The sequence below is a fragment of the Fringilla coelebs genome (assembly GCF_963513975.1).
Source record: "Fringilla coelebs genome assembly, chromosome: 15".
NCBI classification, from domain to species: Eukaryota; Metazoa; Chordata; class Aves; order Passeriformes; family Fringillidae; genus Fringilla; species Fringilla coelebs.
Genome location: NC_140041.1, coordinates 18760771 through 18785204, shown reverse-complemented (window position 1 = coordinate 18785204; position 24434 = coordinate 18760771). Strand labels below are relative to the sequence as shown.

The window sequence follows — 24434 nt, the reverse complement described above, 5'->3', positions numbered from 1 at the left end:
CTGACCAGCCTTGGCATAGGCTGCAGTGACGGAGTCACCGTCCCTAGAGGGAGGGAACAGATGTGTAGATGTGGCACTTGGGGACATGGGTTAGTGGTGACCTTGACAGTGCTGGGGGAATGGTTGGATTTGATTTCAGAGGGTTTTCCCACCAAAATGCTTCCATGATTGTGTGTGATCACAGGCCTGCCTCTCACTTCTCACCCAAAGGAGCGTGTTCCACTGGGAGAGCAGGCAGCAGGCAGAGCCCCTGGGAGGGCTGGGGGCACCCTCTGCCAGTGGGTTTGAGTCCAGGGCTGTCCCTGCCACCATGGAGTGGCTGCACTGCTGTGGCCAGGGGCATCACCCTGTGTCCACTGCGGCCACGTGCTCCTGGCACAGGTGTTGGGACAGGTGTGCTGTCTGTGGCCTCCCCACCAGGACAGGCAGGACCAGGGCCCTTCTGCCTGGAGCTGCTGCTGCAGCTGGAGCAGATGGGATGTGCCAGGAGCAGGGATGATGTGCCTGGAATGCTTTGGGAGGAGGGCAGGGTGCTTGGGATGCTCCAGGAGCAGGGATGCCACACCCAGGCCCCTGCCCTGGGGGGCAGAAGGAGAGGGGTGCTGTGTGGGCAGCTCCCTGCTGCAGATCGGGCTGCTCCAGGGACCCAGGGCTCAGCACCGACTGCAGCTTCCCTAGTTTATCTTCTCTCTTTTTAATAACAGATTCATTCCCTGTTCCTGGCAGAGAGCATGCCTTCCTCCACGCTGGGAGAGGGGGAGGGGGGTGTGTTGTAAATTTGCCATTTTTCTGATAAAACTGTATCGCTACGGCGGAAATCAAATCCCATCTTGGATATTTTTAGCATGAGAGCATGCAGGCACGGAGATGCCGAGGGAAGGGAGGATGGGAGGGAGGACGGCGGGCTGGGTCTCCATGGAAACTGTTTGCTTTAAATTCCCGCATTGGGGCACTGAGTGTGTAGGAGGTGATGAAGGAAATGAAAAAGCAAAAAAGAGGCAAGGTTTTTTCCTTTCTGTTGTCACAAAACTGCGGAAGGAACCTTAGGAGAAATGGGCATAAATTATTGATCACCTCCAGACGAATACATGTGCATTTTCATTAGTAACCACCCTGTCTGTCTCTCGAGGGCAGCAGGTGGGGTGTGCAGCAGCCATGACCCACCCCTGGTCTGCTCAGAGACACCTCTGGAAAGGAGCTGCTGCCGCTCTGTGCTCCTGAGCTGGCACCTCCGTGGGACTGCTCCAGCTGCCCTCGGGTGTTCTGCTGTGCCAGGCTGCTGTTACTGCCCAGGCACACCAGGGAAAGAGCCAGTGCCCAGACCGTGGGTGCTGGGGGCATGATCCTTCTGTCAGCTGGGGTGGATTTGGGCTTGGGTTGGATACTTCTACTCACAAGAGGGCTTTTTAATATTTAGGGTATTTTTTTAACATATGAAAGGTGTAGTTAGCCAGCTTTGTTTGTATCCTTGCCTGAAGTCCTGATGATGGGCATGAGTAAACAGCAGGTCTGGGGGATCTGTGGGCATGAAAGCCCCTTCTCTGTGGGGGCAGTGTAAATGGGGGCTGGGCTGGGGGCACAAGGGTGTCTGTGGTGCCTGGCCCTGGTGTCTCAGACCACAGCCCTGCTCACAGGCTGAGGCATTAGATCATGTCTGAAAAACGCCTCACTGCAGCACACAAAGTTATTTTTAATTCATTGAAGAGGGACTGACCTAAAACCGGCAGCTGGTAATGGAGAGGATTAAATAGAGCAAAACAGGTACATTTTCAATTGAGTAATTTTAGAAGGAAGCAGCACGTCTCATGATGAGGTGCATGTTGGCACTGCCCAGCCATAGCCCCCGAGTGCCCTGGCTGCTGCTGGAGCAGCTGCTCCCAGCCTGTTCCCAGTGCCATCCCCGTGACACTTTGGGGACACTTTGGGGGCACCAGCTCAGCCCGTGGCACCACAGCCATGCTCTGCAGGGTGGGGGTCACCTGCTGCAGCAATGACACCTCTGTGAGCCAGGGCTGAGCTGGGGCTGCTGAGCAGACTTGGTGCCAGACACAGAGGTCTCTTGCTCAGCTGGGATGCTGTCCAGGGCATAGAGGGGTTGTTCTGGGGGAGCCCATGCGTGTGAGAGGGGGCTCTCAGGGGCCCTGTCTGGGTGATGCTGCAGCGTGGGGTGTGGGTTTGGTGGATGCTGTCTGGACTGGCATTCTGGCAGACAGACCCTCGGTGGTGTTCCCAGCTGCACCAGGAGCTTGGGCCAGTTGCTGCATTTGCTCTTCTCTCGTTTGCTGAGGTAGCTTTCTAATCTGTATCTGGGATAAAACTCAAGGGGACAGAGGGGACAGTTCAGGTTATATGTTTCTGAGGCTTTCTCTGCTGGCACACGTAGAGCCAACAGGCAGGAGGAGCCAGAGCAGTGCTCAGAGGGCTCTGAGTGCTGGTGGGCAGTGCCATGGCCTGTGAGCACAGCCAGTGCTTGCAGCCCTGGTCAGCATCCAGCCCTGCCCCTGCCCCGAGCCCTGGGCTGAGCCCTGCCAGCGCTGGTCTGCAGGAGTGACAGGGGCAGGGAATGCACATGGCAGCAGGGAGCTGGCAGCTGTTGTGGCCAAGTGTTCATTGCAGAATCCATCCTGCACCCAGTGCTCAGGCTCCAAGGCTGCAGTCATTCTTCCAGTTCCCAGCTTTGTGCTGCTGGAGTGTGGCTCCCCAGGCAGTGGGGGAGCACCAGTTGGGCAGTAATTGCTGTGGAATTAACCTCTGACATTCTCCTAAATATAGGCCAAATAAATCCAATCATTAGCAGCTCTGCCTGCGTTGCCTCGAGGGTAAACACTGCAGATTAAAGCAGTTACAGGTCTCTGGGTGTCCCCTGGCTTCTGCCACTGAGCCCAGTCCCTGAAGATGGTACCCTGGTTTGTGGGGAAGGGCAGTGGTGTGAGTGCAGTGGCTTTTCAGCTGATGGAGGGCTGAAAGGCATCACTTTAATTTACCCTGGGAGGCAACGGTAGATTCAGCAATGTAGATTGGTCACCTGAGCTGAGAAGCTCGGAGAGAGAGGACAAAGGTGTCTTAATTTGTCTGCTCCCTCTCCTGGGAGGGTGAAGGCAAACCACCACCCTGGGCAGAGGGTGGCACAAGGGCCAGGTGGGAGCAAGCCCTGCCCATCAGCCAGGTGCTGAGATGAGGTGCTGGGGGCACCATTGGCACCAAGCCCTCCCCAGGTCCCAGGAACTGATTGTGTCACCCCAAATGGTGTGGGCAACTCCCCGAGGCATGAGGGGAGCCTGCTGTGCCATGCTGTGCTGTGCCATGCTGTGCTGTGCCATGCTGTGCTGTGCCATACTGTACTGCCCAGCCCTGGGCTCCTGCTGCTGACAGCAGTCCTCAGGCTGCACTTAACACGGGCACAGCACCTGGAAATCCACTGGAACCAGGGCTGGGGCACAGGCCAGGGCAGGGGGCTGTGACAGCATAATGCTGAGCCCGTTTAGTGTTAAAGATGATAGAAAAACAGGGATTTATGGAGATGCCACAAGGTACCAACAAGGCATGTCGCTGTGCAGGGCATGGTGCTTCCTGGATGCCTGGGGAAGTCAGGCTGCAGTTACTTACATTGTCTTTGTCTTCTCTTTACCAGCTGACATCATCTCCACAGTTGAGTTCAACCACACTGGAGAGTTACTGGCAACAGGGGACAAGGGGGGCCGGGTTGTAATATTTCAGCGTGAGCAGGAGGTAAGTGCCTGTGAAAGCAAAGTGCCCGTTTTATCCTTTTAAGTGAAGTGTCCTGCTGTTCCCTAGTCTGCCTGTGTCACTCCTAAGCTCAGGGCTCTCCTGGCATACTACAAGCTGAGAGACAGCTATTAACATCAGCAGGGTCAGATTTCCTCCTTCCAAACATCACATTGCCTGCATTCTTCCGCTCCAGGTGTAACAGGGGTCAGGCAGCACACCTGAGTGTGTGACCAGTGCCCACCTTGGAGATGACACCAAGAGCCCCTCATACCACCAAAATTCTGGAAAGTGTAGATGGATGCAACAACTAAGTTTTCCTTCCAAAACTTAGCTCAGAAGTGCTAGCAAATGCTTTGCTGGAAGCTGGAGGTTGTGCCTGCTGGAGAGGTGTGTGTTTGGCCCTCAGCATGGCCCTGCACTGGCGGGCACCCTGCCAGCCTGGCTGGGGGAGCTGTGCCAGCTCCGGCCACCTGGGATGGCCCCCACCATTTCCAAAGCTGTCCCAGTTAGCTGCTCTGCTCTGAGTCAGTGGGACCTGTCCTCAGCTGTGCATCAGGAAGGAATGCATCAGACCTGGGCATGAGACAGGCCATGGTCTGATTATGGTTTTAAATTTTTCTCAAAGTTAAGGCTTTTAAATAATTTCTGCATGCACTGAAGAGAACTCAGTGGCTGACCATCACATGTGCAGACACCTCCTCAGCCTTTCCAGCACTAGTTCATTTCTCCTTTTACTCTCATTTCATTATTCTGCTGCTTTTCCTGAACTTTAAGCCTCCAGCATCATTCTGAATGTATCCACTCAGCTCCTGTTCAAGGGGACATGTGGGGCTTCACCCACCCACCCAAACCAAGGCTGCCATCCTAGTACTTGTAGCTGTGGCTGGGTTCAGCACCTGGCAGGAGCTGGCACTCGGTCCCAGCCGTTCACCAGGGACAGACAGTGGGGTGGGGTCCATTCTTGCTATGTTCCCTCTGCTTTCCCTCTCTGTTTCCACTCCATTCCCTCTCCATTTCTTCTCCATTCCCACTGTGCTCCCATTCCCTTCACTCTCCGTTGCCACTCCATTCTTGCTCTGTTTCTGCTTCGTTCCCTCTCGTTCCCTGTCTGTTCCCACTCCATTCCCACTCCATTCCTGCTCCCTTCCCTCTGGGCACACCTGGAGCCGTGGTGCCAGCAGAGGCTGTGCCTGGGCGCTCAGCCCTGCTCCAGCCCCGAGCCCTGAGCCAGCTGCCAACGCCTTCGCTCCTCCCTGTCCCTGGCAGAGCAAGAACCAGCCCCACCGCAGGGGAGAGTACAATGTCTACAGCACCTTCCAGAGCCACGAGCCAGAGTTTGATTACCTGAAGAGCCTGGAGATCGAGGAGAAGATCAACAAGATCCGATGGCTGCCGCAGCAGAACGCGGCATACTTCCTGCTCTCCACCAATGGTACGTGGCCCTGCTGCCCCTGCTTCGGGCCCTGGGCTCCCACTGCCACGTGTGCTCCTCTCTGTGCTCTGCATCCGGGGAAATTGTTATTGAAACTCTCCCTGCAGCGTAACACAGGTGTCCTGGGGGAACGGGTCTGGCAGAGCTCAATCCCTGGGCACCAGGTGCACCAGGTGTATTTCACGCAGCCACTCTCTTTGAGGGAGAGAGGGAGGCTTCTGCCCTGACAACAACTTATGGTTTTTATTCTCAGGATCCTGGGAATTTTTTTTTTTTTTAAGACAAACTGTAGGTGTTCCGTTTCAATTTGCAGTCACGTTGGGCTCAGCAGTTCCATGTTATGTTCTGATAAATATCATGAGGATCTAGGAATGTTACTTGGGATGAATGGAACCTTAAGATGGATGTGACTTAATTACTTCAGGGGAAAAGGAGGGGTCTAATTATATTCCATAACCAACTTACTTTGTGTTATAGAATTGACTCTATTGATCATTGTAATAAAATTCAAAGACTTATTAAACTCATTTGGGGGAGAATTATTGAAATGAAATGAAGATTAATTATACAGCATAATGTTCTGTTAATTGAGTTTTTAAGTAGTTTTTTGATTAACAGGGATATTACCCTTTCATTTGGGTGGTGTTCCATATGCAGGCAGGTTATCAAAACAATTAGTTTGGAAATACTCCTGTGTTATTCTGTTTCTTTTTGTCCTTCCTCTCACACTAACATTTCATAGTGAACCCCCCAAAACAGAGTATGTTAATAAAACAAAATTAATTGGCATTGCTTTGGAGTTGCTGTGTACAAGAGAAAATGAAGATGGATGATGGGGTTTTGTATGAAACCTGGTGGAAGTGATGATAAACTATGGATGGAGTCCCTGCCAGGAGGGAGCAAAGAAAACACCATGATTCAAATAACCCCAGGTGTTCCTGGTGCTCTTTCTGCGGGGGCTCTATGGCACAGGGGGTGCTGGAGGAGACAGGGAGCTGCTGGGGTGGGAGCTGCCCTCAGTCCTGTGCGTGCTGGGCGCTCACAGTTCTGATGGGGAAGGTCAGCGTGCCTCCGGGTGAGCCACCCTGGCACTGTGGGGGAGCCACAGACACCCTTCCACGTCTCAGGGGTGCCCAGCACAGCTTTGTTCCTGTGCAGGGCTGTGCACCAGCAGCCTGCTGTGGGCACAGCTGCCTCTATCACCACTTCCAGCAGTGGCACTGGGGGCACAGGAGGTTTTTCCAGCTTTGGTGCATCCGTCAGTGGGCGGCTCAGGGAGCAGCCACCTTGATGTGTCCTCTCTCCTGCCCAGATAAGACTGTGAAGCTATGGAAGGTCAGCGAGCGGGACAAGAGACCAGAGGGATACAACCTCAAGGACGAGGATGGCCGGCTCCGAGACCCCTCCATGATCACCGTGCTGCGGGTGAGTGTGGGGGGACCAGGGCGGCCGAGCAGCCATTCCCTGTGGGGTCTCGGGTGAAAGTTGCTGCTGGTGTCACCTGTGTGTCGTGTCACCTGTGTCCCGTGTCCCCTGGGTGCCCTGGGACCCGCAGAGCCCCCTGTCCATCGGTGCCCAAGGCCATCCTGGTGCCCGAGGTCAGTGCTGCGTCCGAGGCCATCCTGGTACCTGAGGCTGGTGCTGTGGCTGGCGCACGGGCAGGCAGTGGACGAGGGAGCTGCAGGGGTGTCTGGGCCGTGCTGGTGCTGGGCAGACGTGCTGTCAGTGCTGAGTGTGTCCCGTGTCTGGTGCCCCAGTGCCACAGCGTGCTTGCTGCCCCACGGCTGGGCCCATCCCAGGGAGGAGGCAGGGCAGAAGCTCTCCCAGCTTGGAGCATTCCCAAATGTAGCTGCTGCTGTAGGAGCAGAAGTACTTCCTCCAAATGAGTTTTCCTCCTAGTCATGACCTTAATCAGACCAGACCAGCTTGTAATTTATTAACACCCTGTCAGCATTTGCATTTTGAATACTTTTGGGTTTATATTTATACATATGAAATTATTAATATGATTGTGCTTACCTCACTTTATGGGTCCCAGTTCCATTGTGCATGAAGCCATTGAGAACCCTGGGCAGGTAGTTAATTCTTGCCTCTGTACAGGGTTGCTCCTGGTGCCTGGCAGCGGTTTCCTTTACAGAGCAAGAGAGCATTTATTTCATGTAGATGTGTATCTGCTGTTATGTTTCAGGCAGCGTTTCCAGCCTAACATGGTGATACCTGACAGCCCGCTGGAGAGGTTTGCTCGGTGCCTGGCTGTCAGAGCTGGGGCTGTCAGCCACTGGCAGGCTGGGAGGCAGGGTGTGAAAGGCAGCAGTGTTAAGGTTGTTATCCCCAGTGGTGCTTCCTGCTCTGGTCAAACACACTGGGAAGGCCCTGGGATTTCTTTGTCTGCTGAGAAAGTCATACTGAAATATCAGAGAACTGAACAGGGTTGGAGTCCACTCACTGCCTTGAACGCTTCAGCCTCTGTTTTCCTCTTAGCCCATGCACTCCTGGCAGCAGGTCAGTGCTGTGTGGCTGGAGGAGCTGCTGTTTGGTGTCTGCCACTGCTCTGGGGTCAGGCATTCCCTTCCTGCCCCTGGCAGAGGCGCCGGGCACTGGGAGGGCAAACACGTCTTAAGTGCTCGGTGTGATGCTTATTGGTACCTGCTGTGCAGTGCCTGTGGTCCCTGAGGACAGAAGATTGAGGAGTCTCCCACCAGCCCCAGTTGATCTAATGTTTTGATGATTTTACTTACACAGATATTTACAATAGCTGTAACCGTTTTGCTTGCAGCTTGATGTGTAATTGTCCTGTGATGGGTATGCTTTGAATTAAAGCCACATCCATCCATGGTTTAATTTTCAGCCACAGACAAGTGAAAAAATGGTTTTAATGCACCTTGCTGCCATAATTTCTCATCCATTTGGCTTAATGGTTTAAATGCACTTGATGAGCATCATCCTCTGAGGAATTTCTAATCCATACGGTGCAAAAAGAATATTTAACTCTGCTCAGGCAGTGTAGTGAGGTGTTTGCTGTCATCAGAAGAGCTCTGGTGGTTTGAATCACCCCCAGTCTAATAGCTGCAGCCCTCTGGCCTTGTGTATCTGCCTTGGTGTGCTCCCGAGTGCCACTCGCTGTCCGTGTGCCTTGGGATGTGCCAGGAGATAATTAACACAAGTGATATCCAGGGCTTAAACCTCTCCAAAGAGGGGATGTGTTGGCTTTGGTCCCTCCCAGTGCAGGGCAGTCTGGGGTGACAGCCCAAGTGTCTGGGTGCTGTGGGTGCTTGCTGCTGGGGTGTAGTGGCCAGGCCCATTCTGTGATGTTTCTTCCTGGTTGTGGCTGTCACAGAGCCCTCTCTGACAGCTGCCACTTCACTCTCTCAGTTCCAGCAAATTCCATGATAAATCCTGGCTTGTGTCTCCCATTTTGTGGAAGCACTCAGATTTCTTGGCCCCTGTGCAGCTTCCCAGGGAGGCTGTGCTGTGCCCCACAGCATCTGCTTCCCCTGACTGCAGTCCCAGGGTGGCTGTGATGGGAGATGCCTTGGAGGAGGTCGGCTGTGCTGCTGCTGCTTTTCTGCCTCAGCAAAGAGTTTTGCCTCTTCTCCTTGTACACATTCTGCAGAGCATTTCAGTGACAAGGCAGGGACAAGAGATGGAAGCAGCAGCTCCATCAGCTGTGTGGACGAGCAGTGAGGCAGCAGCTTTGTCCTCCTGCAGGAAGGTCCCTTCTGCATGTCACAGGGCAGGTCAAATGTGACAAAATTCTGAGCAGTGTGAAGTTGTCACTTCACACTGTGAATTCTGCCATGAAAATAGTGTTTGATGCTCATTTTGTCTGCAAAATGCTAAGCTTGAGATGCCATTGGGAGGTCACAGAATGTAATTTATGTAGGTAGGAAATGAATTCTGGGGAGTGTGCCTGGAGGAGCTCAGCTGCTGGAGGAGCTGGGCTGCTGGGGCAGGTGGAAAACTCACTGGATTTATCCCTGAGCCCTTCCCTGCTCCCTGATTTGCCAGGGACTGAATTACAGGTTCCTTCTCGGAGACTCAGGGCTGGGGTCAATCCGAGCTTCAGCGTGGCTAATCCCCCTTGAGCAAATCCTGTGGAGCACGCTGAGCTGCAGCCGTGCTGGTGCGAAGCTGCTGGCGAGCAGGAGCGTGGGCTGGCACATCCCTGGTGTACTGAGCTGCCTCCAGAGCACTGTGTCCAAAGTTATTACTGACCCCACTCCTCACACACATGGTCTCCTCTGCCTCTCCCCCCTCCCCAGTGGGTTATGCTGATTTATCTAAGGGCAAATACCCACAGCTCTGTTCCTGGTCCTTCCTTCTGTCCCTTCTCATCTCTTAGCTCCACCACTTCACTGTGAGACAAATGCAAAAATGTTTAAAGAAAAAACATGCTGGCCTGGCTCTGTCAAGCAAGGTATTTCTGTCAGAAATGCTCCAGGAATTTCAGATCCTGGCTAGCAGTGCCAAAATGAGGCAAAAGAGGTTCTTTGGTTGTTTTTTTGTTTCAAAGCTGGAACAGTTGCTGCGGCAAGATCAGAGCCTGGTTTACTGGGCTCTCATTGCTTCACTGTGCTCTAACCACCCTAGAAACTCTCTCAAAATTGGATGGCTTTTGGGTCTGCATGTCCTTCTGTCATACACCGGGGAAGGCACTAGGCTTCCCTGGGGGAGCCTGTTAGGGGTGAGTGGATGGAAGCCCTGGCAGCCGGGGCTCAGAGGGGCCCGTGAGGCCATCCCCCCGTGCCAGGGGCTGCTGGAGCTGTCCGTGGGCGCTGATGCTCTCTCCTCACCCTGCAGGTGCCCGTGCTGCGGCCCATGGACCTGATGGTGGAGGCCACTCCCCGGAGGGTGTTTGCCAACGCGCACACCTACCACATCAACTCCATCTCCGTCAACAGCGACTACGAGACCTACATGTCCGCGGATGACCTGAGGATAAACCTCTGGAATTTTGAAATCACAAATCAAAGTTTTAGTATCCTTTGGTGTGTGTGGCTCTGGGCACGGCCCTGGGTCCCAGTGAGGTGCAGCCCCAAGGGAAGCAGCCGGGCTGTGCCCATGCCTATGGGATGGGGGCAGAGCAGGCAGTGCTGCAGCTCCTTAGCCCCGCACCCGTTGTAGTACCTCGTTGCAGGAGCTTCACCCTCTGCAAGGCTGGCAGGAGGTCAGGAGTACGAAATCCTGCTGCCGGCTGTGCACCTGACTGCAGGGCACTGCAGGTCCCCAGGCCCACGTGTCGTTCTCAAGGCGCTGCCCTCTCATCTCTGCCTGTGCTGCTGGTGGGATGCCTGGCTGTGTCCAGACAAGGCATCCAGCACTCCCATGGAGCTGCTCCCTCCATGGCACGGGACTCAGCTAGCACTGCCACCACTGCTGCTGTCACCCGATGTGTGGGTGACACATTTCTGAATTTGCCTGCAGGGCCTGGTGGGGCAGGCAGATGGGGGGTGGTCTGCAGGTGATGGAGGAGACAGATGCCTCGGGGAGGATGGAAGCAGTAATGGTGCCTTGGGGAGGATGGAAGCAGTGATAGTGCCTCTGGGAAGACGGAAGCAGTGATGGTGTGGTCCCGTTGCACCCTGCAGCAGGCGACAGGCTGCCAGTCACTGCTCTACAAATGAGGTTGCGACAGTCACACTTGTAACAGCCACATTGGAAATAATAAACAGGGCACGAATCAGTGATGGTATTTATATGGTGTTTCCTGCTGAGAAATCCCTGGGGCATGATTTAGGCAGATGGAGGGGAGCTTGGCAGTCACAGGCATGTGGTTATGGGAGCTCTGAGCAGCTGCAGGAGAGTAGGGCCGTGGTGCCTGCTTGTTTGCAAGGATTTGGGTGAGGAGTACTAAATCTGTGACAAACCTCAGGGAGTTCACACGGCCCAAGGGACTTTCATAGGGGTTTTCTGTTGGTTGTTGTGCCCTGGGCTTTGATGCCGTTGCTGTCTTCAGTATGGCTACTCACCACGGCAGAGTAGTTGCACTAAAAGACATTTACTGAGGCTTGGTGTGGGTGGGCAGATCGGGTCTCGTGTGCCACAGAGGGTCTTCAGGCTGTGGTACCAGAGCTGGGGTTTTTCCCTGTGGTGGTGGTGCCTGCCCGGAACACAAGGTTTGCATGGGTGAGGGGAAGCCCCGGTGCCCAGGGACATCAGCAGGAGCTGGGCTGGGCTGGTGGGCTCCTTGACTGGCGCTGCCAGACATCGTGGACATCAAGCCGGCCAACATGGAGGAGCTGACGGAGGTGATCACGGCGGCCGAGTTCCACCCGCACCACTGCAACACCTTCGTGTACAGCAGCAGCAAGGGCACCATCCGCCTGTGCGACATGCGCACCGCGGCCCTCTGCGACCGCCACGCCAAGTGTGAGCGAGCGCCAGGGCACCAGCAGGGACCCCTCCCTCCCGGGCTGCGGCTGCCCTAGCGCCCCGTCCCTCCTTCCCCTGGTGTCCCGGGCTGTGAGCCCCATGGCCGCTCGCCCTCGCCTTCAGGGCCACCTCAGGGGTCACCTGCTCCCCGGGGACAGGAGCTGCGGGAGGAGGGAGCTGGCAGAAGGAGCTGGTGCGGGCAGGGCAGCACCTGCTCAGTGCCAGAGAAAGTAGGTTTGTTGTGTAAGAGAGAGGGAATTAGTGCTCAGAAATCCTTTCCATGAGCTCAGCAGCCCAGATCTGCTTCTGCAGCAGGAGCAAAGCCACATAAAAGCCTTCAGCCCAAAGCAAAAATAGGTGGCCTGAGCCCCTGCCCTGCCTGGCCACTGGCTTTGGTTCACAGACACACTCAGGGACTGGGCAGCACCAGCTGTGCGCTGGGAGCCCCATCCCCGTCCTGGCATCCCCTCTGTGCGTGTGTGCTGGGAGCCCAGTCATGGCCCTGCCTGTGTGCTGGGAGCCCCGTGCCAGCAGAGCCCCTGCTGCAGCAGTGCAGGGACTGAGCCGGGGCCACACGTCCCCCAGCAGAGCTGTGGCCACATCCCTGATGCCCATTCCCAGAGGCACCCAGGGACAGAGCCCTCACAGGGAGACCAGGGCCTCATGACTGACCTGCTGTGAGCAAGAGACACATCTTGAGTTCAGCTGCTTTCTGCCTGCCTGAGATCTTTGTTTTTTCTTGTTGCTATTACTTTTTATATGGAGAAAGCCTCCAGGTTTCTGCTGGTGGTGAAAGGCCGCAGCTCTGCGTCCTGCTGTGGGCAGTGCCTTTTCTGAATTGTAGAGATCATTTATATGGGCACTTCAGACATTCTTCCCACTATAATGGAGCTCCAGGGCTTGGTGGGGGGTGATAAGCCTAAGCAAATGTGGGTGCTGGGCACAGCATCATGCAAGTTCTTTCTCACAGAAGCTTCCTGTGGTGCCAGAACAGGGTGGCAGCTCCCTGGGCAGGGATCAGGGAGCTCCTGCCTCAGCTAATGCTGGGGCTTGTTCTTTCCTCCTGCACAGTTTTTGAAGAGCCTGAAGACCCAAGTAACCGGTCATTTTTTTCTGAGATCATCTCCTCAATCTCTGATGTCAAATTCAGCCACAGCGGAAGGTACATCATGACCCGGGACTACCTCACTGTCAAGGTGTGGGACTTGAACATGGAGAACCGGCCCATTGAGACCTACCAGGTGAGTGTGGTACAGCCAGGTGCACGCAGCGGTGGGGCACCCACTGAGTTCCTTCCTGAGCCACACTCTGGGCCACTGGCAGGAGGGGCAGGTCTGCACATGTTGTGTGGGAGCTTTGTGCCTGGAGATGGTGGAAAGCAGAGTGGTTAAATGTGGGCTCAAGTGGCCTGGTGAGTTGTCACCATGTCCCCAGGCTGGGGGTGGGTGAGGAGAGAAAGCTCAGGCACTGGCAGCTGGGAGAGGCATGTGGGAGGCCTTGTGCAGAGCAGTAGCCCTGTCACTGTCACCCTTTGCCAGGGGCTGTCCCCTGGCCCTGCCTGGGGTGCCCCAGCCGTGTGCAGAGTCTGGCTGGAGGTGTTAGAGAAGAAGGGTGGCTGTGGGAGGGCACAGGCAGTGCCCAGCGCTGCCAGCTGGGCTGTGGCGAGCGTGGGGCACACGCTGTGAGCCAGGCTGAGTGTGCCAGTCCCTGGGCTGTGCTGGCCACTGTGGGGGCTCATCCTGTCCCTCCCACCTGCAGGTCCACGACTACCTGCGGAGCAAGCTCTGCTCGCTCTACGAGAACGACTGCATCTTTGACAAGTTTGAGTGCGTCTGGAACGGCTCTGACAGGTGAGCACCTGGTGGTGGGCCAGCCTTCAGCCCCGGGGTGCTGGCTTTGGTTTGGCCCAAGGGCTCCATGGCCCCTTGGCAGCCCCTTCCCTGGCCTTTGGCTGGGTGCGGGGTCTGGGCAGGCACAGCAGGGACCACCTACAGCTGCAGCCTGTACACAGGTGGGGATGTCTGAGGGTCCCACTCTCTCCTGGACAGAATCAGTCCCACCTCTCTGTCACCCACTGCTGGAAGAAGGTGATGATGGGTTTAGCTTCAGATTGCCAGAATCTGGGGATAATGAGCATCTGCGTGTGACTTACACCGAGCTAGGTGGCAGGAAGTGTGTGAGCCCCTGGCAGGGCTGTCGTGGTTTTGTTTCTGAGCCATCAGAGTGAGCTGACAAAGCTTAACTGGGCGCGAGACAAATTCCAATGCTTACCCAAATCTCATTATGCCTCTGAATGTTCAGTCTTGCTCTGGTCACCAGCAGTTTGCCTCTGAAAAGGTGTGAAAATCACCTGTCCTTCCCCGTTGCAGTGTCATCATGACCGGCTCCTACAACAACTTCTTCCGCATGTTCGACCGCAACACCAAGCGCGACGTGACGCTGGAGGCGTCGCGGGAGAACAGCAAACCCCGTGCCATCCTCAAACCCCGCAAGGTCTGCGTGGGGGGAAAGCGCAGGAAAGACGAGATCAGTGTGGACAGTCTGGACTTTAGCAAAAAGATCCTGCACACAGCTTGGCACCCCTCCGAGAACATCATCGCTGTGGCAGCCACCAACAACCTGTACATATTCCAGGACAAGGTTAACTAGGAGGACCAGGTCTTCTTTAGGAGTCTCATGTACTGATACCAGTAAACACAAGGTTTCAACTGTTCCTTTTCTTTTTCCTTCTTTCCTTCTTTCATTCTTTCTTTGTTTTCCGTTCCTTCCTGTTCTTTGTTCAGTTCCTGCTCTGCAGATCGCGGTTGTGCAGAGGAGCGCTGGGGCACTCCGGCCCAGGGGCCACTGGGGGCACCCCCCAGACACCAGATTTACACAGGGAGAGCTGAGACTTCTTACAGGGCAGTGTGAGGCTGTCAGGCCTGGCTGTCCCCTGTCCCCAGGCACATTCCCAGGCAGTGCTGGGGTGGCAGCAGCCCGATGGCTGAGGAGGTGATGTGGAGGGGGCCGTCAGCTGGGAAGGGATTGATGGGGTAACACACCATGGGCTCTGGCCAGCTCTGGTGGCAGTGGTCCCACTCCAATTGCTTTAAACCTGATGCCAGAAATATTCCACCTGTTGTGTGGAAGATTGGAATGTTGCCTCCCTTTGCCATTTTCCACATTTGTCTTTTTATTACAATTATTTTGTGTTTTACCAACAGAGACAGCAAAACCAAACGTAAAATGGAAAAGTTCAGTTTTGCAATGGACAAGCTTAAGGGGCAGGGGGTATGTGCTGCACCTCCAGATATGTCTGCTCCAGCCAGGTTGTCCCCCCAGCCCTAGAACCCTCCTGAGGATTTGGCGTTGTAGATACTGTGGTGCCTTCTTTGGTATATGAAATACCTTTATAAATGATGCTTCCGACCTGCATTGATCGCAAACCAAACCAACCCTGGGCTCTGCTGCAGTTCTGGGCTTTGCTTTGGTCATTTTTCTCATTCTGTTGTGAGCTCTTGCATGTCGTGACTGTCTCTCTCTTTTTCTCTCTCTTTCACTCTTTTTTAATTAATTTATTTATTTATTCAATTTTTTTAAGATAAAGTATAAGTTGCTAATTTATGACCTAAAAAAAAAAAATCCAACTGTATATTGCTGTTAGCCCCTGACTGTGTCAGAGAGAGGCTGTCTGCAGTCCTACATTATAATAATAATGATAATAATAATAAAACCGGTAACTCTTTCTCTTTGCATGGCGAGGCTGCCTCTTTCTACTCTACGGATTGGTCAGGTCCCTCTTTAATTGAGCAACTGTTCAATATAAAAAAATTGACTGGATTTTCTGTAAATCTGAAAATTGCTCCTGCAAATGAAGCAAATGAAGTCAATTACAAAATTCAACGCCGTCACTTTGGCAGTGGTTCCACAAGGGTGACCCTGTTGCCATCCTCCTGAGGGGACACCTGGCACCCCCAGCACCCAAGGCCTTCAGGGATCGGACACGAGTCACCATGGCCAGGTGTCCCCCAGGACAGCCTCTCCACGGGCACCATGAGGATCATGGCATGCCCTGACCAGGGAAAGGAACTGCTACACACCCACAGAGCTCACGGACTGCACGGAAAACCAGGAGCTGGTTGGAGGCAGGGGCCCCCCAGACGCCACTTTCAGAGGAGCCATTCCAAGGGAAGAACAAAGTGCACTGGCTTATGGATTTATTCCAAGGGATGGCTTTCAGGAGTAACTTTTTTTTAAATGAAATGGTAAAATAAAATAGCAAGAGTAAATGCACCATTTTATAAGAAAATGCTCCTTTTCGGTTGTGTAAGGAAAGCCTGCGCTGCGGTGTCAGAAGTAAAGTTGTCCCAAACGTGTCTGTGTGCTGTCCATGCTGTTGTGCCTCTCGCGCGGCGGGGACGCAGCTCTGCCCCGGCTGGAGGCTCCTGGGCTGGCTGAGGGTGCCAGGGCTGTGCTGAGAGGGGTGAGCAGAGGATCCCCAAGCCCCCGAGGGTGTCAGGTGGGAGTGGGAGCTTTCAGGTGCCCCACTGCACAGGAACCTCGGTACCGGGTACAGCCCCTCCCCAGCCCCTGCCCTAATTCTGGGCTGCTCCTGGTGAGGAATTCAAACAGCAGCCCTTAATTAGCAGCTGCAGGGCACGGGCTGTGCAGTCAGGGAGATGTTCCCCAGACACTCATTTACCTTCACATTAGCTGAAGGACCTTAATCAACTGAAACAGAGGGAACCCAGCCCTGGCTGTGCTCTATCATGTTCAGCACATTTGGGTTGCTGGATCTGGCTGCTCCACAAGGCAGAACTTAGCTCAGCTTTTTTCAAAAGTGGAGTTTCTTTCCCTTTCTTAAGCTTGCTTGGATGTAACCTCTGCCCTGCTGTGAGTGCTCGGCCACAGAGGGCAGGGCCAGCCAGGGGACCTCCTGGGCTGCCACAGGAATGGTGCTAGGAAAGATGTCAGCATCCCTCAAATCCAACCTTCTCTCTGGATGAGGATTCCATGGGCTGTCACCCTATCTCTGGGGAAACTGGGGACTCTGCTAAAGGGCAGCTGGGGGAACCAGCTCCATGGTCCACCAGCAGCACCCCCAGCCAGGAGCCCTGCACATGAGCATGATCGTTTTATCCACAGAATAAGCAAATAAATTTTTATGAACATCTGGTCTCCATAAACCAGATCAATTAAAATTAATAGCCATCCTATTTAATGAACAAGTTAACGATGTTCTAAACCAGCCATAACAAACACATGGCTTCCCACCGGGCTGTGTTGAGCAAGAGGATCCCTCTCTCTTGATGCTCAGCCTGCAAGTCCTGGCCCTGGCCACCACCACCAACTGCTGACAAGAAATCACTTGTCAGGATGAGGGAAGAAGGGACTTCTTCCCCAGCCCTCCTCTAAGAGCAACAGGCACACATAAACACAACTAGCAGAAAGAAACTGGCTCTGCAAGCACTGCCAGCTGATGTTTAAGCAACAGACAAAAGAGCTAAACTGGAAAATCATTCTGCTCACCTCCCTAGCCCACATGCTGACCCCACACTGCTCAGTGCCACAGGCCCTGTTCTTCCCAGCACAGCCAAGAATGTAGGCAGTATCACTTCAGTCATTTGCTTTACTCAGAAATTCACAAGTCCAACAAAATCCAACACAAATCAGGATTAGGCCTGTACAATCCATATATAAAAAGGGTTGGTTTATTGTAGTTCAAATACATAAATTGAACAATCCCAACATTTCAAAATTAAACTTTAGAAACACAAGTTTAACATTCAAAACAGGAGTATAGTTTACAAGAATTGCCCAGAGGGGGTATGCACAGTCTAATCCAGAAGTATGTAAAGATCACTTTATCGTAAATAAAAATGTGTTTATACAACCGTCCTGGCCTGCTCGGTCACCTCTGGGATTTCCAGCTACGAGCAAAACTCATTAGACAGAACTTCACTTGGGCAGAGCAACCTGACTGCTGCAAATCGATGGCTGGGGGCAGGAGCAGAGCAGCCTGTGAACAAACCTGGTTTGGTCTCCAAGTCCCTGTTCTCCACTCAGCTCTAACAGATTTAGTTCCATTCCCAAGGGCGGAAGCAGAGAACTGGGAGTGGTGTTCCCAGAGTAGGCTGTCAGTGATCAGCAATGCAAGCACGACACCTCCTCCTGCCCGGGCTGCGGGCACCAGGAGGCAGCTGGTGGCACACATGTGGGACACGCTCAAACCACAACGCCGTCACCCTTGGGGCTCACATGTAGGACACTGCTGAGAGGAAAGCCCCAGGTACCAGACTCACACCTCACACACGCACACACACCACTCTGAGACCCACAGTCACCAGACAGCCCACACCTTGGGATTTGTCACTCATGCTCCAATTAACTCATAAATATCTTTAATGTGAGTTTTTGTTGGTGGTGGTTTTCCCCCAGAGATCATTCTAAGTTCACTAATGCTGCTCCTGCCTCTGCTCCTCAGATGTTTGAATATATTCACGGCAATGGATGTGTGTAACCTGACAGATGGCTCATGCAAGCGTTTGGATTTACCAGAGACCCCAGTTTGAGGAGCACTCCGTGGCTATTTCGTTGTTCTGCGCGTGGGCTCGGAGGCGGTGGGCGGCGGGGGCGGCCCGCGCCGGTCCAGGTCATCCACGTAGGACACGATCAGCTTGCGCCGCTCCTCGGGCACGCAGTCCAGCACCAGGTACCGCTTGTCGTTCTGCAGGATCTTCTCCACGTCCTTCAGGTGCTGATCCGACTCCTGGATCAGCTTTTTGGATCTGAAAGCAAGCGTGAGAACAGCACTGCAGCGGGGTGGGGGCAGGGAGCCCTGGGGAAGCTGCCACAGGGACAGGCCAGCCAGGGGAGGGTGCAGGACTGGGCCACCCTCTGAGCAAGAAGGATGTCACATCAGCTTGGGACTGGGCCCGTAACAGTGCTCGGGGCACAGAACACACAGGCTCGGTGCCTACGCTTGTGCTGTGTTAATTAAGCACCATGAAAGACTTCAGTAACAGACATCAACTAGGAAAAAACACACATCAGTTTGCTGCTGTTTGGATGGCAAAGCAGAATAAAAGCCACAAAAGTCCTGCACCAGCATGGCAGTCCCCACCTGTAAGTGATGAATTTGGTCTCTTTGAGCAGTGTCCGGAAGTCAGCTTTGGCAGTGATGTATTTGTCTCGGATGTACTCCTCAAACTCCCTCTGCTTTTTCTGAACGACCAAAGATAAACATGAATCACTGGATGCGGCTCCAGTACTTCCTGCCACTGAACACACTGAACACCAGCAGTAATTAAATGTTAATTATACTTTTCCTTACCTTCTGCATTTTTAATTTTTTAAAAATTGTATTGAACTACTAACACCCGTGTTGACACAGAGCTGAACCCACTGCAGCAGCCACCAAGTCACTCCTCTGGACCCTGCACTAGACTGGAAGTTGGCAAGAGCAATGCAAACCACTCACCCTGTCGCTCGAAGAGAACTTAATGCACCTTGGATCTTCTTTAATGATTTTTTTCACTTCCTTCCATGTTGATGTTAAAGTTATCTTTCAAAAGAAGCAAAAATAGTTAAATTAAAAGTAAATTAGACTCTAGGAATAAGGAACGCAAGCACTACTAGCCTCTGAAGCCTTTAAATATATCCCAAGTCCACTGATGAACTTACCATTAAGTGCTGGGTTCTCATTACTTATACTATTACAGCTGTATTTTTAAAATGAGTTGATTTTACACAGTGACTCTTCTTTCATATTTTGAGATGGCATTTTCAGATCAAGGTCCTCCAAATACCATTTACTTTCCAAAGTTTTTTTCTAGTATAATTATGTATATTGTGTTAAAAATTGCCTGCAGAAAACTTGCCTCTAAACTAAAAAAAACTAATACATTAAAAATCAGGTTAAAACCTCCAGGTTAAATGAAAGCTGCCTGAAGCTGGCACAGAACTAAAAAAAGAGGAAACCTCACTAAAATCCCAATGCACAGAATCAGGGATGCATTCCACAGCATGAGCAGAGTAAAAGTGCAGGTTCAGCAGGAAAACATCAGAACAGGTGAACAGGGTTAAGACCACACTAAAGCCATTAAGGCAAACACCCTGCATAGCTGAAGAAGCCAGACAGTGAAGAGTATCAAATAATTCAGTACTGAAGAAATAAAAATGAAATTAAAAGATCACTGATTCGAAGTTTATATGCAAATTAACTGTATGTTCAACCAAAGTAAAACTCCAGATAAACAGGTAAAGAAACATAAAGCACAAATTTTGTTATGAAGGAGAAAAGAGAGTGATGAAGCAAAAAGACCCTGGAAACACAACCAAACCAATCAGACTGTGGGACAGAAAAACAGAAAAAGAAAAGAGAAATCCCAGAGGGCTGCAAAGATTGTCAATTTGAACATCAACAGCTCTCACCGCTGAAGTTTCATCCAGAAGTTGCCTGAAATGTTCCCTCTTCTTTTTGGTAAGTGCCTCAATGTGTTCATTAAAGAGCTTCTCCTTCTCCTCTCTCTCGAGCAGGGACCCCGACTCCCAGCGGTGATCTTTGCGCAGAGTCCTCCTGGTGTCAGACCAGGACACATCTGAAGAACGCACCTGAGCCAAAGATGATTTGTTTTAAACCAGCTTTTCCACAGTTCACTGATAATAATGCTTATTTTTTCATCTCATTTGAAATTAAGGTTAAAATAAAAGAGAAACCCTCAGCTTTTAAGAAGAGACTGTAGCAGGTTCCCCACAAACACTGAACAGGCAGTGGCAGAAGGAATCCCTCTGCACTGGTTCAGAGCAGATGGAGATGTCCCACTGACCCAGCTGAGCATTCTCAAAACAAGAAAATCCAAGCACCCTCCTTTCCTTCCTGCTCTGTGTGCAACACTCTGTGTTCACCAGCGTGCTTGGAAAGGCAGCCTGGAGATCGTTACTTCTAGAGACACCAGGAGCTCTGCAGTGTTTCCAGAGCCCTGTTTCCAGCCCAGAGAGCACCCTCTGCATGAGAACCCTAAATGCACAGCCTTCTCTTCCAACCAAGGCAAAACTCTTAGTGGGATTTCACCTCTTCGGAGCTGAACTCCAAATGCCCAAAGGCTTTGACACGGAGCACACACCAGCTAAGCCCGCCCTGAGGAGCCGAGGCAGCTGTCAGTGCCTCACCATGTCTGACAGCAGTGCTTTGAAGTTCTGGATGGCCTCCTCCCAGAAGTTCTCACCATGTCTGACAGCAGTGCTTTGAAGTTCTGGATGGCCTCCTCCCGCTTGTGCTGCTCCCGCTCGCGGTCGATCTCCTTGGTCTGCTCCGAGCGCGCCTTCTGCACCTCCCGCTCGCGCTCCCGCAGGCTCGCCTCGATGCGCGCCTGCCGCTCCAGCTCCTTCTCCTTCTCAGAATCTAAGTTCTGGAAGTCAACAACAGACTTTTCTCAGTAAAAGCAACGCCTCATTAAAAAGAGAATTAAAGGGCTGCTGAACTAAAGGTAGCTCAGAACAAAAGACTTTCAAGGGATTTGGGTTCTATGGATTACAAGATTTTGCTTCAAGAGCCATGCTGAAACATTACAGGGTTTACATGGGGAAGAGACAAATTTGGTCACAGATCAACTATTCCCAGGAGCTGTGTGCAGTGAGAGACTCTGAATAAGGGAGGCAAAGGGGATCACTGTTTGTTGGCCCAATTTTACACTCTCAACCATTAACTGCCTGGAAGAGAAAGGCAGGAATATTGGATTAAGAAAGGAGCAGCATTGAAGGAACTGGGTATGAACACACATCCCTAAAGGAAACTCAGCTGACAGGGAAAACTACAGCAAAGGAAACGCAGCCCACCCTAAGAGGAAGTAATCAATGTGGTGTCTGTTATCTGCTGCAGTTTTACAGCCATTTTTACTACCAGTGATTTCATAGGAACCTTTGAGGCATAAGTTCTCCCAGATATCGCGTGTGCGCATGCACACAGATCCCACAAACATCCCACCAAGGACAGAACTTCTACGTTCCAAGCTGCTATTCTGGGGTACTCCTGCAGTAACTCTAGTATGGAATTCTCTTCAGCACAGATCAGTCTGCCCTCAGCACACCCGCAGCCCCACTCCCAGGGCTCCCTGCCCACCTTGGCTATTTTCTCAATGTACTGCTTGAACAGGTCCTCCCTCTGTGAGGAGCTGTCCACCGCCTTGTACCGTGGGTCAGTCTCCACTTTGTCCTTCACTTTGCTCCAGCGAGACTGACTATCCAGGTGGTGGTTTGCCAGCAGCTCAAAGAAGTCCATTTTGATCTGTTATACAGACAGAAACAGAAAGACAACACTTGAGAAAAACACTTTAATATTCCAGTTTGCTCTTATGACAAAAGGAGTCAACTTACCTTCATCAGAAGGATCACATTAACATTTTATACCATTGCAATTTAAAGCAATCACCAAAACTCTGAATTTAGTCATAACTGCAGCCCAAATTCACTGTTCCTTGAGACAATTTTGTCAAAGCAGATACATTTAGGCGATCTGCTACATCTAAGATGAACTCTATAAAGAACGATCCACCAATACACTCTTTATTATTTTACTCCGATTTAAGCTTGTTTTTTAGCTTTTATCTATGTCAAATTAACAAGTTACTGTTGCTGCATGATAGCATTTTGCCTATCAGTACTCCAGAAGCCATGCAGCTTGAAACAAGGTTCTAGAGGAATCAGGTGCTTATGGATTCATCCTTCAGGTGTACAATTAGCAGAGGTAAATTCTTGGATCTGCCAACAAAGACTGATGTCTTAAGATGGATCTAACCAATAAAGAATTATCCACATACGGTAATTAAGTAAATTATATTTAGGGTGGACATGCACATTTACATAAAAGTTGAAAGAAAATGTTTTAGCCTACTTTGTCAGTTGGAAATGGCATGTCATGTTTCTGACCATAGCAACAGCCGCTGCAAGGGCTGGCAGAGGATCAATCACAGCAGGTTTTATTTCAGTACAACTAGCACCATGTTTTCATCCAAAGTCCCAGAACCAGCAGCGGTAAGGGCAACTACTGTGCTTTTATTAGATAGCTTGGTTTCCGGGGAAGATGATCTCCCAGCTCCTGCTGCACTTTAGCTCTTGGGTCACCATCCACTCCTGGCAGGCTGGCTGGCCTTTCAGCCTCCCCCTCCCAAAGCAGAGGCAAGGGGCTGGGCTGCCTCGCTCGCTGGGGCCAGGGCCAAGGGTCCTGCCTCCACAGCACCCCACACCCTGCCGGGCCACAAACCCAACACAGCTTTATGGCACATCGATTAAAACCCAAAATCCAGGAGGAGGACTGCTGTTACTTGCTACTTATCTCCCCTCCCCATCCCTTACAAAAGGAAAACCAGGAGAAGCAGTTTAGCTGCAGAACACTGAGGTTCCTCAGGGAAGGGAGCAGATGGACAGAGCTTGCCAGAGACCTGGCACATCCTTTTCCTCTAAAACGTGCTCAGTTACAGAATGCAAGAACGGAATGAAGATCAGCACCAACATTCTGCAACCTTGCCCATCAATACTTTCAGTTCTTCAAAATATTAACATATAAACATAAAAGGCTCTATAGGCTTTCTTTACTATACCAAAGGAGACTAAGACAGTAAAGCAGAGACCAGAAACCAGCCCCTTAGTGCCAGTGGGATGTTGTGCTACAGCTACAGCACTACTGCTTTATCTTAAAGGAGCTTAACAAAATGCTAAGCAAACTGTTTATTTATTCTAAAATTAAGAATGTTGTTTCAAAACATCATAAAACATGCATGCAGTTTCAAAATATGAAGCTTTCTAAGCCATGGCATTTGAAATATTTGTTAGAAACCAAACAGTTCCCAGCTGCTACTACAGAAGTCTCTAAGGTAAGGGCATCCCCAAGCTCTTGCACAAATCACTGGTGTGTGCATTCCAGAGGAGGAGCACCGTGGCACCAGCTGCCACACAAAACTTCACCTGAGGCCACCACCACAGGCTGCAGGACGATGCTCCTGCAGGAGCTGCCAGGGGCACCCATGCCCAGCTGTGTGGCTGCCAACAGACCCCTCACTCCCTGAATCCCTCTGGAGCTCCTGCCCAGCTGTGCAGCTGCCAGTGGGACCAGCTGCAGCCTTGCCAGCTCCCGACTGGGCAGGAGACAGGAGGACACAGCCAATTCCCTCCCAGAAAAACATTGGCACTTCAGGCCTCGGGGCTCTAAAGCAGTTTTCACTTCACTCGGGTGCCCTGTACACAGCACAGGAGCTGCCAGCTCATTTTAAATGTTAAAAAGAAGATGAAAATGTCTCAAATAATTTAGTCTGAAGCACCTCACCAAGGAGTAAGGTTTTCAGATGTGGGTGGTGAGTTCCGTGTGTCTGCACACAGGGACTCGCTCGACCAAGCAGAGGGTGACAGAGCTCTGGGCTGGGGACAGGCACCAGCACGAGGTGCAGGCGCCTGCAGCCCAACAGCCAGCCAGGCTGTGTCACCTGGGACAGCTCACAGCTCACCCCGGGGACATGGCAGAAGGAGAGCTGGGGCACCCTGATATCCTTAAACCCCCACTACTCCTCTCTGCCATCTGAGAAGCATGGGATGGCATGGAATTTACTCACTGAAAATGGGATTTACTCACTGAAATCAGGCACAGGAATAAAACCAGCCATTAGAATAGCTGGCTGCTCCATCCCCATCCCATAAGCCATAACCCCGTAAGGCAAAATCAAACATTATATGTATAATCTAAAACCCTTACGTTAAAGATTTCTGTAAAGTTGATTCTCCCTAAGTAAAGATTTTGGACAGACTGAGAAAGCTTCAGGTTAAATGCCTTAAATTTTCTTTTATGTTTTAAGAACTTTCAAAATCAAAGGAAAATAAGGCTGAAAACATTTCAGGTGTATTTAGAAGTCTTTTTTTTTTTGGCAGTTAACAC

The 24434-nt window shown here is 51.9% G+C and overlaps 2 protein-coding genes across 6 annotated transcripts in view; one reads left to right on the top strand and one right to left on the bottom strand.

Annotated features, from left to right (window-relative positions):
- Positions 1-14480, top strand: part of PPP2R2B (protein phosphatase 2 regulatory subunit Bbeta) — a 36796-nt gene extending 22316 nt beyond the window's left edge. Inside the window, exons 2-9 of the mRNA XM_084215824.1 lie at positions 3632-3729; positions 4996-5161; positions 6474-6586; positions 9962-10139; positions 11366-11530; positions 12605-12774; positions 13292-13383; positions 13903-14480. Of these exons, the coding sequence (XP_084071950.1) occupies positions 3632-3729; positions 4996-5161; positions 6474-6586; positions 9962-10139; positions 11366-11530; positions 12605-12774; positions 13292-13383; positions 13903-14182 (1262 nt within the window). The 3' untranslated portion in view covers positions 14183-14480. The remainder of the gene's footprint in view (positions 1-3631; positions 3730-4995; positions 5162-6473; positions 6587-9961; positions 10140-11365; positions 11531-12604; positions 12775-13291; positions 13384-13902) is intronic.
- Positions 14481-17201: 2721 nt separating this feature from the next.
- The window catches only part of TCERG1 (transcription elongation regulator 1), a 29271-nt gene continuing 22038 nt past the window's right edge, over positions 17202-24434 (bottom strand). For 4 of the 5 annotated variants that reach the window (XM_084215990.1, XM_084215991.1, XM_084215992.1 and 1 more), the window contains 6 exons: positions 21633-21797; positions 20740-20922; positions 19946-20125; positions 18993-19076; positions 18636-18736; positions 17202-18300 (listed from right to left, as the gene is read on the bottom strand). In XM_084215990.1, coding sequence (XP_084072116.1) covers positions 18099-18300; positions 18636-18736; positions 18993-19076; positions 19946-20125; positions 20740-20922; positions 21633-21797 — 915 coding nt within the window. In that variant the 3' untranslated portion in view covers positions 17202-18098. Of the gene's footprint in view, positions 18301-18635; positions 18737-18992; positions 19077-19945; positions 20126-20683; positions 20923-21632; positions 21798-24434 lie in introns of those variants that run through there. The other variant, XR_014616528.1, reaches the window with a different exon arrangement.